Here is an 18,197-nt window from a genome sequence, read left to right as displayed (position 1 = left end):
AAAATTACTGTAATTATACTATGTATATAAAATACCGAAATGAGGCCAAAATTACAAAAATTGGTGTTCGACAAGTGAGCTTCAATTTATTATTTCGATTTGGGGTTGTATATTGGCGTAAATTACCTGTATCCATGAGTTTTGGCACAAATTTATAGCTAATATTATACCATATTTATATAAATAGCAATACCACCTACCTTATATTAAGAAAACATCGACATACATCTAAACTCTTAATAAATTGTTGTACATATAACTCGATCCATATTATAACAATTATATAAAGCTCAGCTACATATACATATAAAATATTTATAAATTAATAGGAATGAAATATAAAAGCCGCAAGGTACCGTAATCGTAAATGAAAGAAACATATCCATTTGAATACTTTTACTCTTTATCACATGAAATCTCATAATAAGTGATCAGACTCGAAATAAATAACATGCCAAAATGTCACAACGTAATATACTAAGTGTAAGGCCTGAGTGGACGCTCGAGTTGGGCGTGCAGCGGGGCGGGGCGTGCGGCGTGCATGTTAAACAAATGAAAACGTATAGGAGCGGCCTTAGTGCACGCTGCTCAAATCCTTTGGGAGCTCGACGCCACGCTGCACACCCCGCCGAACGCTCCGCTTCGAGCGTCCACTCAGGCCTTAGTGTAAGTGAAAGGCCTGAGTGGACGCTCGAAGGGAAGCGTTCGGCGGGGCGTGCAGCGTGGCTGTGGGCTCACGCGTGATGTGAGCAGCGTGCACTAAGGCCGCTTCTATACGCTTGCATTTGTTTAACATGCACGCCGCACGCCCCGCCCCGCTGCACGCCCAACTCGAGCGTCCACTCAGGCCTTACACTGTCATACAACAATTCAATACTAAAATGATATTACATTCAATTGAAACGCCAACGGCTTTGAGCAAACGGTTGCACCTATAAGAAAAACATTAAACATTTTTTTTTCCAAAAATTTCTTTTTTTTGTCGTTTTTTAGACATGATTATTGTACGAAGACAACGAATTACATTATATATAATTTACGAGCAAAATTAACTTCGGAAGCTCATGTTAAAAACTTTTGAAATACGGTTTGACCACATTAATAAAAAAAATTACGTGTATAATAATTAAGGATACGTACACATTTTTGAAATGCAAAAGTCTTAATAAAAATATAATACAATTGGTTAAAATCATGTCACTGAACACAATAAATACCTAAATTAAATGTCACACAGTTTCTTATTAATGTGGTCAAAAAAACTGAATAATCGTAATAATATAACATAAGTTTGATATGTTTAATGTACTATGTGTTAGGCTTATTCACCGATCTTGTCATAAGATGTGTAATATCAACAATTCGATATAAGTCTATATGCAATCTTAAACTATAATAATATATTTACATTGTTACTCACGACATCGAAAACTTGGTAACGCACAGAAGGTACAATATAACGCCCGTAGGTATATTTTAGGCCTTACCCAAAAATTCAAATTATTAAAAAACGCGTTACTATAATACTCTCATGCGCGCATAATCAGAACTTTAAAATTATGAGGCTATATTTTGAATAATCATAAGTATAGCTCAATTCTAATTTGATAATAGTCATAACATCCACACACAAATTGCAAATTAAACAAATAATATACATTTACAACTACTATAAATACAACAGCCCTATTTTTACTATTCAATAGTAAAATTGTTTATTTAACTATTCGTTATACTAATATAATAAGGTTTATGGTTCATAAAAGCAGTGTCGAAATCGAAATACAAAAAGTCAATAATCTTATAATTTTATCGACCAGTCTTACGAGTCAAGACCGGAAAAATTATATCATTGCTGCAAAATGTCACGCAGTGCCACTATATTTATGACCGTTAACAATTCGAGTAATATGAATACTTTAAACACTAACCTCGTTACAAAATTTAAGCCTTTTAACACTTGGAAGCCATTTCTAACGGCCCGTAAATGCCATATATTTTATAATTCCATTCTAATGAACCTTAAACTGTTCACAACTCTTCAGTGGAAGCTATAGGCGCTTTAAGAAGCGGTGTTCTGGGACTCCTGGAGCCATCGGAATTTCTCGAAGACTGGAAATCCTCGTTGGATAAGGAGGCGGGCATGGGGGCTATCTTGAGCTGGTGGCCATTTAATTTAATCTCGGTAATGGAATGTGATCTGCCGTGGTTGACGATGGGCTTCTCCTTGGTGGTCATGGGGTCGTGGGTGGGGGTCTTGGGCTGCGAGTGGGTGACGCGGACGCGGTTGGACTGGTCGCGGAGAACCATCTGGTAGGCTACCTCGAACGCTTCGCCCAGGGTCAAGATGACTTCTGTCGCTTGGTCCTGGAATGGAAGAGATTAACAATTAGTGTACATAGTATTATATATATATATATATATATATATATATATATATATATATATATATATATATATATTATATATAGTATATTATATTATATATGTATTTATTTATGTATGTATATGTTTTCGATGTATTTAGTGATAGGTTTCTTTCATTGCATTTGCAACACCTACTGACATATGTAAATTTATTAATTTCCGCTACCCAAAGGTTGTCTGAAAGAAATCGCTTTTTAGCGATAAGACCGCCTGTTGTTTACCTCTGTTTGTATTTCTGTTTTATTTGTATTGTCTTCTTTTATTGAGGTGTGTAATAAAGAGTATTTGTATTGTATTGATGGATGATCTATCTGAAAGCTTTGATACTAGTAGCTGCTCCTTGGACGAGGGACAGAAAGCGTCCATTCGTATGCTGATAATATTAATGATATCAAGTCAAAGTCGACTTACTGCTGAACGCATTTCAAATGTGAAATGCGTGTGAAAAGTGTAGCTAAATGTAGCTACAGACTGATTTTTTTCTAAGATCCCCAAATCAGCAAATCCTTATTGGTCTAGACTAACGCTTGTCTTAACGCAATACTGAAATATTGAGGATTATAAAGCCCTTGGGTTTTACGACTGTAAATCTTACCAAGGACCAATAACAGCACCATACTACTACCTACATCTTATGTGACTCATGGGCCTGACGTTGGTGATCTGTGCGAAAGGTCGGCAGCGTGACACACGAAGAGGAATTTGGTCTTCAGAACAATGATAGCAAAGATGAAACTTACAATAGTGGCAACTCTGAAGACGGCTCTTGTGTTGTCCTTGGTGATGTAGACAGAGTGCGTATGATCATCAACGTTCTGACACAAGTTGATAATAATCTGCGGAACAATGATGTAGGAGATGAAACTCACCATAGTGGCAACTCTGAACACATGGCAATAGTGGCTCTTAGTGGTGTGGTCCTTGGTGATGTAGGCGAAGTGTGTGAGATCGTCGGCATCTTGACACGCGCAGTGGATGTTGCGAATCTCGTGCTCGCAGATCAGATCCTGATAAAGATGAATTTTGTGATTTACAATGATATCAAAATAGAAAAATTATAAGTAGCCCTTACGAAATGGTGAAGATATTTTAGTAGAAATAATGTGTTGATATGTAAAATACTTCTATTATTATCAATAAGAGTTTGATTGATTGATTGATGTTACGAAATAATAATATATGTTATTATATTCTGGCATCTCATCTAAGACATTTGAACTTAGACATTTTCAATTTTTTCTCCCTATTTGCTCTAATTATTTTTAACATGTAAACTTCCTTATTGGCCTTTGAGAAAAATGAAGTAAAATATTATCTACAAAACATCAAAGACTTGATTAAACAACAAATTCAACCCCGGTCAAGCCGAAAAGAGCACAACACCGAAAACATTAATTAGCAGAGCTAACTAACCGTGATGGGCTCACAAAAAACTGAAAAGAAAAAGCAATCCTTTTTTGTAAGAAACACAAAGGCAAGATTGGTCAGTGGTCCGATGAAGTGTGAAGATCCATAATTAAAAGTCGAGCGGAGACGAGGGCTTTGTTAAGTCCGAGGGATGTTTGCCCTTTGCTCGCTCCGATGATTTTACGAAACAGTCTTCCGTAATACAAGGACTTGCCAACTATTATGCTAAAAGATTTTTGGGTTATTTATGAACCCTTTCTATTGGCGTAACAACTGGTTCATATGTTATTTTACAAAAGGGTAAAGCTTCCTGTTTTCAAATTGATATATAAGTAAACAAAAGATAAGAGCGTCATTTTTTACTTAACTTTATTTGTCTCTATTCATCTTTTTTTATATTATAAATGGGCTTACTTATGGCCACAGACTAGCCGAGGCGATGGCGCGTGGTCTACGATGGAGCGAGCCTGCCCAGAAGGTGCCTGTTCACCCTTAATTTGAAGGTTGCCGGATTATATGAGCTCGGAAATATAGACGCCAGCAAGGCAGTGCGCATAAGAATCTTATTTATTTATTTAATACAATTATGTTTACACGGCATTACAGTAAAAACACCTATGCGCCGAGAAACGCTTACAAAATATTTCATTACAAGAAAAATATAACACAAGGTAGGTACAAGATACAACATACACAGAAAGAACAAATCACATCACATTATTACCTATACACCGACTGTGGAAGGCCTGTCATCCATCGTCTCACAATACTTCAGACACTCACGGTACACAGTCGTCCATCTCCATGCAAACAGATCACAATCAGGTGCTGCCGTCAGGAGCGCATTGAGTAGTGTTAATGCTCGAGGGAGCGGCGAATTCCTGCGTGACACAGTGCGCGCCGATGGCACCGCCAATAGCGGGCGCACCCGCGGTCTAAGATTAATCCTGGGAATATCCGGCACGTGCAGTCTGACCAATCTTGAATCTTGAAGAATCTTGAATGGTTGACGATTTTTCTTTTCAAATTATTTCTGAGAATGGTCATTTCCGTATGATAAAATTTAACCTAAAACAATAACGTAACATTAAACACTTACCCTCGTGATGGTGTTCAGAAACTTGACCCCCCTGTAGCTGATGGAGAGGATGATGTCCGGGGAATCCCGGGGTTCTTTGGTAGACTTCTTCAGCTTCTGTATGGACTTCTTAGTGGACTCCGTTCCTCGTAGCTCCTTCACCACCGTTGACCCTAGGTACTGTTCAAAAATTACCATTAGTAGTATCACTGCTAATGCCTTTCAACCTAGTTAGTTTCGTTGTAAGGACATTTATTTGTCTGATGGGCTCGTATATAATTTTAAGTGTTAGATAGCAAATGAGCTGATGGGAAGCGGTCACACAAGCTAAATGTAAGACTAGATTAATTTGCGTAGTCCCATATATATGTGTGTATGTTAAGTTTTTAAGGTAAGTATATATTTTTTTAAAGTCACCTTTTTAGACTTTAGAACAATGTTAGAAACCTTTTACTACTGTAGAAAACCAGGCTTTTGAAATAAAAATAAGCAAGGTTAAATAAACTATACCGGTAGGTAGTAGAAAATAATTTGTACAAATAAAATAAATATTACTAAAGATGTATGATAAGAAGTTTGTATGGTAGGTAACCTGAAACACCTGATCTTGACTTTTTACTCTGTTTACAAATGTCAAGGAAGGTAATAAATTTGTGATTCAAACTACCAATTCGATATTTTGTGGAATTGTGCATTCACGACTCTTACATAATTAACGAATTTTTCCACTTCGTTATATAACACGCTATTGCTTTCTTTTAATTTGTTTTTTTAAAAGCTCGAAACAGACGCATGAGACGCATAAAATACCCGTATTGTTAAAAAAAAGTATATAGGCAGTGTCTATGATGCAATCTTAAACACCCCGTGACCCCTGTAAATCATATATTATGGCGACATTTCGGCCAAATAAAACTTGTAAGATTAAACAGTTTTATATTGTTAGCCACAATGTCTTGTCAAATAAAATATTTTTTTTAGTTTAAAGTGACCAAACAATATCCTAGAACACACATAAACATAATATATTTGAATGCCAAAAAAACGCCAGAAATTGTGAAAAACGGAAGCGGTGTATGTTAACAAATACAAACTGGCAAAGGAATGAACAAGGTATGGTTAGTTGCGGTGAGAAAAACATAGCTTATTAAAAAATTCCCTTCAAGTGTTTATCTTACCCCATCTAACCTATTTAAAGATTTCTAAACTTACATTAGCCACATAAGTCACAGCGCCCGTCACCAGCACGAAAGGCTGGTGCTTCCACTGCGTCTTCAGCGCCCCCGGCACGCCCACCATCAGCTCCGACGGTGCCCTGATCTCCAGGTCCGAAGGTCTCGGCGGCTGAGGAGCTGGTCTGTTCTTCTTGCTGCGTTTCAACGTCTCACCGCCCGGGGGCGCGAGGGAAGGTACTACGGGAGGGGGAACCGCTTTCAGGTTTTCGGAGATAGGTAACTTTTCTTTGATGTCTTCTTTTAGCTGTTTAATGTTATGTTTCTAGAACAAAAGAATAATTGGTTTAATTTTTGGTAGAAGTAGGCTGATTAGCAGGTTGAGGAAAAAACATAGACATGACCAGAAGCACAAACGGCATTTATTTATTCGTATGGCATTATGAGTCGTTCTACAATTTTATTTATAAACGGCATTTATGCTGGATATAGCTTCAATGCTGGATTCAGCCTAGATTAATGTCGATAAATCACCTAATTATTAGTATTGTTCCTGTGATTAAATCCGCTCAAATTAAAATTTATGCAGCAAAGGAGAGATTTCACCGATATCATTGCTATAACATACTAGGTTCCCTGACTCCGATTTTTTTTAAACTACCCATTGTACTATAGTATCGAAACAGTTAAACTTTTACTCTCTCCGTGAAAGTTGAAAATAAAAGCACTCAAGCTTTCGCAAAAACATCGCTAATTAAACAAAAAAGTTAAACAAAGCATACAATAAAACAAAGGGGAAAAAATGACACTCCAACACCGATTCACACCTCACAGGTGCAAAACAAAAGTAATGATGCAGCGACAAAAAAGAGACGAGCCATGAAATTTTAATTAACTGTAGTCAAAGGTACGAAAAATAATTGACATGAGCCGTCTAATTTGACGAGTGTCATTTTGATAAAAAAATATAGCGGCCGTATGCAGGGTTTGTATGAATAATATTCCGTTGGAACGGTTCGGAATGGGGGGTTTAGTGCGCCCTAACTATGGGGTTTGCGTTTGAAGTTTCGAGTTTAAGATCATTCTTGGTAAATTCGAGGAGATGAAATGTTTGATATTTAAGTTTAAAATAAGTTTAAGTTTCTACATTATAATTTAGGACCACGCAAATCCACCCTAAGACACTGTGTAGATATTTGGGTATGTGAATGTATTATTAAATCAAATATCAATGTCAGTAATAGGTAGAGAACTTCGGAAAAACATAAAACTATTTTTAAGTAACAGACCTTAACGTTTTATAAAGATTGGAATAGACAGTTTAGCAAAAACTGATTATTTAGATCCTTGCACAAATAATCAACGACTATGATTACACTTAGTTATACGTCATTTTAACTCGTCTACAAATCCATCTGCATTTTGCGGTACATATCCACCATAGTAAGGGTAATTCCACCTGCTCTCAGCTCGGCACTCGGTATGAATGGGCCCTGAATAGACGTAGGATTGAACACTAATTACCTATACATGGCCGACGACGTGTGAAATTAAAAAAAGACCGCGTACCGTACTCAGTACCGAAAAGACATATGTGGCGTTGTAGTGGAAAAGGGACTTTACTGCATTTTGTAAAAAAATGCGAAACTTTAGAGCTTAGTAAGTATTATGGAAAAAAGGTCCTTATGGTAAGTAAGACAAGATCTGTTTAATACCTTATTAAAGATTCCATAGGGTCGATTTTACTAGATGAAGCTACACATCGAAAACTACATTAGGTTTTTCTTTGTGCTATATTCAAAAGTAGTTTTATTAAAATAGCAATGCTTTCATTGCTATTTTAAGAGGACTAGTCATATCCTTATGTCTGAAGAACGTCGTTGTGAAAATAGAAAAATAAAGCAGAAAATCGAGTCTTATTTGTGTTAACATGTAACGAATCCCGCTAATACATATTGCATGTGTCTTTAAAGATCCTTAATTGGTGTGAAAGACACTTTAAAGTATTATGTTTGACGCCAATAAGCATTGATATTTATCACTAAGGTGAATGTGGAAAATTGTGTGGAATTTTTGGTTTGGAAGACCGTCATATGACCTCTCGTATTTGTACACTTATTCGCTCAGACACCGACCTTCTGTAGAGATCGAGTATGTGTACTAAACGCAACAGTTAGAAACCGCTATAGTTACTTATGAAATAAAACTATAAAACGGATTATATCGCGTGTATTGAATTTATACTACATCCCGACGTTTCGAACTCTTTGTAGCGTTCGTGGTTAACGGGTGACTGAGGAAAAAGAAAGCGGTGACATTAAAGAGGTTATAGACGGTCTTACCTTATAGACGGTTTTCTAAACATTTACCAAATATAGGCGCTGTTCGGTAGGTAGGGCCTCATTTACTTTGCACATGTAGGTACGTCCACCAGTAAAAATATGCTAAATATAGCATTGACGATGCGACAACGAACAGACAAAAAGGACAAAAATATCTACAAATTATTTACACCTGACTTCCCCGAAGTGCACATCAGTAATCAGCATTTTCATACTTAACTGCATATTAGAGCTGCATCCCACTTATAAAGGCGTTACCACACCAGCGGGGTTGCCTGGCTACCCCCTTCGCACGTGTCACCATAATTACACGTAAGATGAGCAATTTGCGAGGATTAGCCATTTTAATCTCATCGTTTGGGGTAAAATTGAGTGATAGGTTTAATATAAAACGGTGTTTTAACTGGTGTGCAACCAGACTTAGTTTTAGGAAGCAGAGTAAATGTGACCTTATTGCACTTGTAATAGAGTTGTTTAAGACAGTGGTGTTTAGTTAGAAAGGGTGGAGCGACAGGGCCAAATGCGATGTTGAACTTCATTAAAGTCACATTACTATGGAAACTTCTAAGTATTTAAAGTTTATGCGTAACATTATAAGAAGCCATTCTTTACTATCGCACTCTAGCAGATAGCTGCGTTCCGCTCTCGCAATACTGCATGCTAGTGCTAGATGGTGATTTTGTAAACACATATTACCTATATACATATTACATAGGTTTTGCCTAGTTAGTCATTAATAAGTTATTATAATAGGTCAAACTCTTATTTAACCTGTTACTTAGGTAACTACCTTATCGGATTAAATGCTTACTGACCGGATAGTTAATAAAATTATACTAAAAACCACTCGCATTCCTTAATTAATAGCATTATTTGATACCTTAAATATCTCATTATCCTTTCCGAATAATATTTTTTACAAACATTTTATTTTGCGGTAAATATATAAATATTGTACGAACCTAGATACTGTATTATTGTCGCCCGTTATATATGTAGGTACCTACTAGCTAGATAGACGCATGTGAGATCACTAGTATCAGTACTAGCAATTTATTACTAGGTCATACTCATTCGTAATTTACTACATAGATAAAACTGTCTTAACATATTTCTGTGTCCTTTATAAATATACGAATTTTAGCATTCAATGAAAAATTGACTGCGAATTAATATTCAATTGGACGTGTGCACTAAAAACTAACAAATTAATGTATTACTTATGTAATTATGTATTTAGAAAAAGACTGGTAGCCATTAGTCAATCTCGCGGGCGAAATACTGTCGTTTCGCTCCTGTGCTAAGCATACTGTATTTTTATTTTATTCGACCCAGTTCCGCTTATTGCATATGAAATGTCTGACATAATTACGTTTTATAACATAATAAAAACACGTAACATCTTACTGTAATAGAATATTAAACGGAATTTCATTTTTTTACTGTTTAAACAGCCTCTGTGCATACTTTTATTGCAGTGTTGACTATATTAAACAACATTTATATGTCACTATGTCAAACAACAATATCGTTTTGATGCAAGTTAAAAATAAACATTTATTTTACCTGCTTTTTTAAAAATATCATCATTCTCATCGTTCTCTTGCCCTTGTCCCATTTACTTGGGGTCGGCGCAGCATGTCTTCCTCTTCCATACCTCTCTGTCACCCGTCGTCTCTAATATATTTGCTTAAATCATGTTTATTAAGTATTGTAACAATAACAATTGTAACAACAACTACATATTTCATTATTTACGAGCATAAAGGAATTAATGGAATTACAGTGGAATCCGTTTATTATGACTCCGCCTATACTGACCAACCGCTTACTATGACCAGGCGTGTCTCACTTCGCGATTTCGTCGCTTTGCTACAGGTAGCTAAAAGTACATCAGTTCGGCCCCAATTTTGAGGAAAGCCATAAGCCGCACGTGGCGCTGTCGCCACCTAGCGGCCATATCTGTGATTCTGTGCTGATCGTAACAGACGCGTTTTGTTAGAGTGTGAGTCTTCTGTACATAGTACTATTATTTATTCTGTGCTATGACGTAATTACTGTGCGAAGTTTGGTTTTCATATAAAAATCTTAGTGACACAATCAGATAAAATGACTTCGCTTATAGTGACAAATCGCTTACTATGACCTAAAAATCCTATTTCCATGAAATTATGTCCGGTTATACTGACACTTCGCTGGTTTTCGTGGCCGTCCCCACAAGTTGTTTTAGTTTTGACTCTCTGTGACAAGTTGATAATTGGTTCCAGGTTATTAAAACTCATTTCTTACAAAGGAATTCGAGATTAATTCGGAAAAATTAACAATAACAATAAATTAATCCACTATGCTTTATATGACATCCGCTTAGTATGACGTGTTTGTCACTTCCCTTCGATGTCATTATAAGCGGATTCTACTGTACCTAGAACTATTATCATCCATAATGAGGAAGTACTTGTAGTATGATATGTTTGTTTTTATAATCTTATAGAAGAACCAACAAAGTAGATTTTACAATTAGATTATCAGTACCTACATATTAATAGTATTACTACATTAATAAATTAAATGCGTATTCCCTATAAAATTACGTTAACATCCTACGCATACATAGTTTGGTAATTAATTTTATGAACGTCAAACGGCATATACACAACTACGTTTAGGTTACGTTTACAACACAACGCTTATAAGCGTTCTTGGCGCCAACAGCTCACTAGTCTCACTAATACTTTAAAAAATAAAATGCAATCAAAATACCCTCACATATATCGAGTAGTAGTATACAGAAGTTAAAAAGTTAGACTACGTTAAACGTAGCACTGCAGATACACTGACAGAATAAAGGGTGGCAGTGTCATTATAAACCTCGTATGCTCACTGCCTATCCCGTGCCATAACCTACATACATATTTTCATAGAAATTGTACGTTCATATGATTTTTCCACACTCGCGCAAAGTTCGTGCAGAGTTGGCTAAGTCCGACTCTAAAACTCTAAATGCAAACTAATCCTCGTTCGAGTGTCATCAACTCTTGTCGTCAGCCTGTTACCAGTTGATTGCATTGTGCTGTATCTAAGCAACTCCCTCAACGATCAAGGATATCCTTTTTACCACGATTGAACAGACTGCCATCTTTAATGGCCGCCATTTGCAGTTCAACGGTTGATACCCGGCCACTTTAGGTGTGCCATTTTATTGGACATTGCCCTGTTGATTAATCTAAAATTGTCTTTCAATAAACTAAGTATTTTTTAGGCATTTGATATAATGCTATTCGTATATTGTTGTAATGTGTGCAATAAAGTTTGAATAAAGAAATAATACCTATATAATGCCACAGACAGGACCAAATTTGTCTCAAGATTTTTGAACACACATGAACAGCGATACCCATATACCAACATAAAATACATGTTATATTTTCGTCTCTTAAGTATTTTAATACGGACAACATATAGGTATACGTATTTTATCTCTTTTGTATCAGTATTACATTATTTAATCGTCTCCTAAATGGATGAAAATCGGTAGATATAGAATCGGTATAAAAGTTACGAGAAGACGCAAACTCAATGATACTAGGTTCCTTCTATCTAAGGTACCTAACCTTCTTACGTAAGAAATAATTATAGCTCTTTAGCGTTATTCAAACCGATACTACGAGGGTTCGAAAATATGACGAAACGTGCCGAGAAAAGATAGGCACTGCCTTTTGGCCTTTCTCTCGTCTCGTCGGAACGGCCGTCCCCCAGATACTAAAACATCTACGAAATATCTAAACAAATGCGTTGAAGTCATACAATATTATTTTCCCATACTTTATATACCAAGAAAGTAATAAAGCACTATCGTTATTAAAATCACGATAAACCTGGTGTGACTATCAAATAAGGAAAACCCATGGGAAACCATAAACCATAACTTAAAATGCAATAACACTCGTACGGAGTGCGTCCGTCCAGTGGCGTGGACGGCATACGTAACGCATAGACAATGCTTCCAGTCAAAATACCTAATCGAAATACGTGACGGTGGCATTAAAGGGGTTATATTAAATATAGTGCAATGATATGACGATGGTGTTGGAAGGAATGATAATGGAATTGCCAATTGGATCATATTTATAGAGTGAGGATTGTCACAGAAAAGATAAATAATATCACGATAATGTACTCGTAAGTATAGAAGAGCCAACTCAACAACTTGCAAACAAAATTACTAATTAACCTTCTAAGGTTCACGATCTTACTGATAATACTACTTCAATGTCATTTTAAAACATTTGCAATAAGAAGCCACCAACTGAAATAGGAAACATTGTGAGATAGAAAATTGGGTACCTAATCAAAATAAATTATTATAAAAAAAGCACTTATTTAGACTTATTTGTGCTTAGGTACTATGTTGATTGAATCTTTGAAACATCTATACTGAAGATCAAAACGCATCAGCAAAACAAAATCAGAAATAAGACATATATTGTTTGTAAGACATGAGTGCGCAATTATGATACATTTAACTAAAAATACTCTGTCGCTACTCGTAGTAGTAAGTAGTAATATACCTACTAATAACAGTCGTACATAAGTAGTATAAACAAATTATGGATAATGTTGTCTAAAAAAATGAAATATAAATGATAATAAACAAAACAACTCACCAACGAATTGAGATCAACATTAATGTCCTCCATATGATTCGCGGGTCCATTCTGCTCACCGGACACCGAAGCCAGGATCCTCTTCCGATGCCCCGCCTTCTGTATCTCCAGCACAGCCGTCAGCTCCACCTCCCAAATCCTCCTCACCCGATCCATGTCCACATACAAATGCTTCCTAAACGTATCACTATATATCTCTAGATTTATAATCCTTAACCATTCTTCTACGGATTCGTTTTGGTTTTTACTTATATTATTGTTATTATAGTTATTGCTTATTTCAGTTATTTTAAGAGGTAATTGTTTCGCTGACTCTAATATTCTTTGTCTATCGCTCTCTTCTATTCCCATTTCTCGGAGGTCGTTCTCGTCTAGGATGCCATTCTGGAAAAGAATAGTTCAATTAGTAATATGTAAAGTTAATGTGCACAAAACCTAGTAAATAAGGAAGACTGACAAACCCACACAATGTCGCGAGAATCGTCAATTTTACATGCCATTAAATATTATTTTTACATTTTAGCTTTTTACGTATGAAACTGTCACCTCAATGTTTTTTGTTTAATTAAAAAACGTAAAATTGGGCATGACTGACCGCACTTACAGTCATAAAAGTTGTTTTAAAGTACGCAGTTCTCAAACTTACTTTTTACATAGGTACTTCAAAAATGTAATATGTAGCGTGCTATATAAACATAATAGATACATAATTATCAAAAGATAGCATAATACAGCGCCCGGCCAATCCATACAAAATATTATATATGTAGCGGACATTGTAAGAATCCCATTTATTAAAACTGCTATTTTTACAGCTCATATTTTCTTTGACATTAGCACTCTATTATTAACTCTCTATATACCTATTATCTGGCATTAATAACTGTCTATATAATTTTGTAGATCCATTAGTTAACTGCAAGTGGAAACCGGCTAACCTTTCCTAAGCCTTGATAGCTAGGATTACTTTATTAATGGCTGTTGTTTTACCAAACATGATATATTGTTCATAGTCTTGGAATCTTACTAAACCCTAATTTTAACTAAAACAATATTCAAATTTATGTGACTAAACTTTTACGTAACAAAAGACACCTGTTTGATTAAACATTCTGTTATCAAAACAACATACTGGTTTTATTTGTGTCACCATTCAATGCAAAATTAATGATTCAAACTTAATGGATAATAAAAAATGTAGGTTAGTTAGGTATCATTAATTGTCTTGCATTGTATTATCGTTTGTTGCGTGCGCTTATGTACGAGCCATAAAACGTCATTGGTTCTTCATTCAATTAAGTTATAAATATTAAATCTGTCATCATAATCGAAAAAGATTAAAAAAGCACTCGCTACAAAATCCACTTTGACGAACCCACTCACTTAATAGAGATTAAAAACAACGGTTTGAAATCGTGTAACCTGAGGTCTGATAGCCACAGGTCTAAATTCGGGGCCACAGAAGGACTCAAACTGGACTCGGAGCAGCTGAGACTAACCTAAAAACAAGCTTTAAAAGACACTTACCACAAAATCCACATCATCGAAGCCGCTTTCTAAGAACAGCGGTTCATAGTCATGCAACCCGAGGCCGGAAAGCCAGAGGCCCAAGTTCGAGGCCACAGAAGGACTCAAGCTGGACTCGGAGCAGCTCAGGCCGAGGCGGGAGGTGAATTCTTGCTCGAGTTCGGAGACAAACACGGACTCGCGGACGAGCTTGCTGCCGAATGAGGCCATTATCTCGGAGATCTTCGCCCATTCCTCCTGTGGACAATATAAGTAAATAAATATGTATATAGAAACAAATACGGACTGGTATAATCAGAAGTATAAGCGAGAGTGAATAGAACTGGAAAGAACGAAAGAGGACGTTTCTAGTTTCTGTCAGTGTCATTTTTGACACTGACAGATCATATCCATAACAAATCCGGATCAAATTCATAGCCTGTAATAATAATAATTTTAACACCTTTACTCCTACTGTGTTTATTACTGTTTGTACTTTTTGAAAATCTTGCATTTTTACTTAGTTTTGGGAAATATACAAAAAAAAATATCCGGAGAAGTTGTTTCATTCAAGAAAACGCTAAATTTATGATAAAAACGTAAATTATTATTTCTTATGAACTGTTATTTCATTGTCAATGAAAATAGCATAAAATAAAAAATAATGCGTATATATAAGTATGTAGGTACGTTTATAAACCAAACAACAGCTGATGATGTCTAATTAATAGTTAATAACTATTTTAACGTCACTCCGAACCTACATCAAACCGAAGATAAAAATAATAAGAACTTAAAACATTCGCTAATAAACAGCTGACACTTGATGATAACAATTAAGAGGCTGTCACAGCCAAGTTAAAAACCGCGATAAAATTGTCGTGCGTGTTAAAACATCTGCCGATCGCAACAAGCTGCTACCCACCTGCATTACGACAAAAAACAAACGAACTGTCAATGTCTTTGTGCCATTGACATAGAGTTCAATTTAGGCTAACCATTTTTGTGTAATATACCTGCATGCGCTTGCACATAATGACTGCATATCATCAGATAACGCATACGGGCGTATTATCTTATATCAGCTAGGTATTGTTTACGAAGCATGAAGCATAAAGGCAATTTTTTACTGAAACAGGAATATGGTGATGGTAGATAATATTTATTTATAGGTTTTAAGAACAAAGAACGCACTATATTGACGCTATTATTTTTGTGCAAAATTACTCGTCAGTATGAAGTTTTCGGAAAACTAAATTTTTGATCAAGCTTTTATATTATAGGTGAACCAGGATCTATTGAGGGTGCGCCATGTTGCGGAATTTCACTGGAACTAATTTTTTCATACTACACTGAATTGTCACCCTATACATGAGAATAACAGCGCCCTCTTGACAATTATCATATATTACTGGTCAGGCTATATATGCCTACCTACTTTATGTATTGTTACTGTAGTTACTTAATATCAACAGTATATATAAATTCTGTTATCTTCTTTAGCCATGAGTAGTTAATCATAAGTAGGTATCTAATAGTTATTAGTTTGATCTCGAGATTATATTTTGCATAATAAAAAAAATGCTGTAAGTACCTATTACCTTATTTACGTATTGTCTTCACATCGTTTATTATGTTCAAATCTTAATACGGCCCAGAAAATAGAGATAAATTATACTACACATTTGCTTTATTCTTATTATTATATTAAGTATATAGGTATTTCATTCAATTTCAAACACTATACTATCAATAGTTACCTACGTCTTAAAGGTAGCGCTATTCTTACTGATAGTATCTGGTTTATATAAAAGTCAATTTACACTCGCTTAAGTAGATATATTTCCATTTGACAATAACCTAGATTCAATAAGATAATGCCGTCAACAATGGTAGTGAAAGTATAACTCGGTTCGAGTATAAATCGAGATAAGAAGAGAAATTAAATATTGTTATTTAATCCAATGTATTGACGACTACCTATGTTAATACGTAACACAATTGTTATTTACTAGAAGAGAATTAGGTATTGGTCTTTGGTTTATAATTCCTTACCTATTAGTTTATTATTATTACCTATAGTATTTTTCAAAGCTTGGCTACGGACGGTAAAAGCTGTCATCTCAATACATTTTTGCGTATTAAGGTTATGTTATATGTACGGAGATGACAGCTATCACCGTGTGTAAAATATGTGAGAAATACTCTAAACAACGCTCTAAAGTTTCACGTCTTAGTCTTAACACTCGTAGTAGGTACTTTGACAGTTGACCTAAGGCTAAAAGTTAAAAAAAAAACATCGTTAGCTGTCTCTCTATCGCTCTTCTATAATCATAGTGAGACAAATAAAGACCTTTCGATTATCGATGTTTGTGAGATAGCCCATTGAATTTGGCCCAGTTGACAAAGGCACACATTTGAAAAGATTTCCAGAACGGGGTGTTTACGAAACAAATAGTCTTTCCAGCATTTTAAAATAAAAATAATAATAATAATTTGAGCCTATATACGTCCCACTGCTGGGCACAGGCCTCCTCACATGCGCGAGAGGGCTTGGGCTATAGTCCCTACGCTAGCCCAATGCGGATTGGGGACTTCAAATACACCTTTGAATTTCTTCGCAGATGTATGCAGGTTTCCTCGCGATGTTTTTCTTCACCGAAAACCTAGTGATTTACTTGGGTCAAAATATTTGCGTGACTCAAATAACCACTCAATCCAAGTGAAGTATTCTAGTTGTTAAATACTCATAGAAACTGTTTACCAACTTTCTTGTTTATCTATACACCTCGCGAATCGTGATCGATAAGGTCAAGTGGTACCGGGAATTGCTAAAGCCCTTCTATTTACTGATTAAAATGAACTATTGAAGCGAAGGTTTGTAAACACACTTGCAATGTTATTTTTCTCTCTTTATACGGCCAAGTAAGAACGTGAGGTCGATTCTAATTTATGAATTTGTTATGGTATCGATACTATCTTGAAGAGTCTTGGCGCGCATCTCACGCACGACTTTCATTTTGTTTCGCATGCACCAAACAGCGTGAACGATTTTCAAGGTCGTATCAAAATAAGATCGAATCGGGTTCCGGGTGTGGGTATGAAGAGTTTTTAAAAAACTTAGCCCGACTAAAATCGAACTATTTTGAAAAAAAATCATTAAATTCAAACTGGCACTACAAAATGAGAATCGCATAACTCCTGCGTCCAAGTTTTGCTTACTTGATATCTAGGAGCTTTAGTTTGCTTGTGCTTGTGCAAATTTGAGAGTTTCCTAATGCACTGAAGTGTTTAGTATAAAGCCAACAATATTTTCTTGAAAGTTTACTACATATATAATTAACGTAAGCATACTTTATAACTATTATACCTTTGAGGCAAAATCTAAACATTTTCGCTAAATTTCCACATAACAAACTGACGTTTGAAAGTACTATTATGCCAGCGGCGACCGTTTACATCTACCATCAATAAAGACCATTTAGCTACCATATGACATAACGATTGTAGCAATTAATACGCCGGAGAGCGGCACACAAAGGCCGTAGAGTCTGTGCGGAGAGAGAAGAGTCGTGGAATGTATGGGGCCCAATACTTTCCA

At 35.7% G+C, this 18,197-nt stretch overlaps 1 protein-coding gene across 3 annotated transcripts in view; it reads right to left on the bottom strand.

Moving 5' to 3' along the window:
- Positions 1–1,010: 1,010 nt before the first annotated feature.
- LOC134654614 (uncharacterized) overlaps positions 1,011–18,197 on the bottom strand; it is a 158,574-nt gene continuing 141,387 nt past the window's right edge. For all 3 annotated transcript variants that reach the window (XM_063510076.1, XM_063510077.1, XM_063510078.1), the window contains 6 exons: positions 14,618–14,854; positions 13,091–13,474; positions 6,125–6,409; positions 4,934–5,092; positions 3,297–3,434; positions 1,011–2,367 (listed from right to left, as the gene is read on the bottom strand). In XM_063510076.1, the coding sequence (XP_063366146.1) occupies positions 2,032–2,367; positions 3,297–3,434; positions 4,934–5,092; positions 6,125–6,409; positions 13,091–13,474; positions 14,618–14,854 (1,539 nt within the window). In that variant the 3' untranslated portion in view covers positions 1,011–2,031. The remainder of the gene's footprint in view (positions 2,368–3,296; positions 3,435–4,933; positions 5,093–6,124; positions 6,410–13,090; positions 13,475–14,617; positions 14,855–18,197) is intronic.

The sequence above is a fragment of the Cydia amplana genome, chromosome 15, assembly GCF_948474715.1.
Source record: "Cydia amplana chromosome 15, ilCydAmpl1.1, whole genome shotgun sequence".
NCBI lineage: Eukaryota > Metazoa > Arthropoda > Insecta > Lepidoptera > Tortricidae > Cydia > Cydia amplana.
Note: the sequence above shows the minus strand (reverse complement) of the source record. Positions and strands in the feature narration are given on the sequence as shown.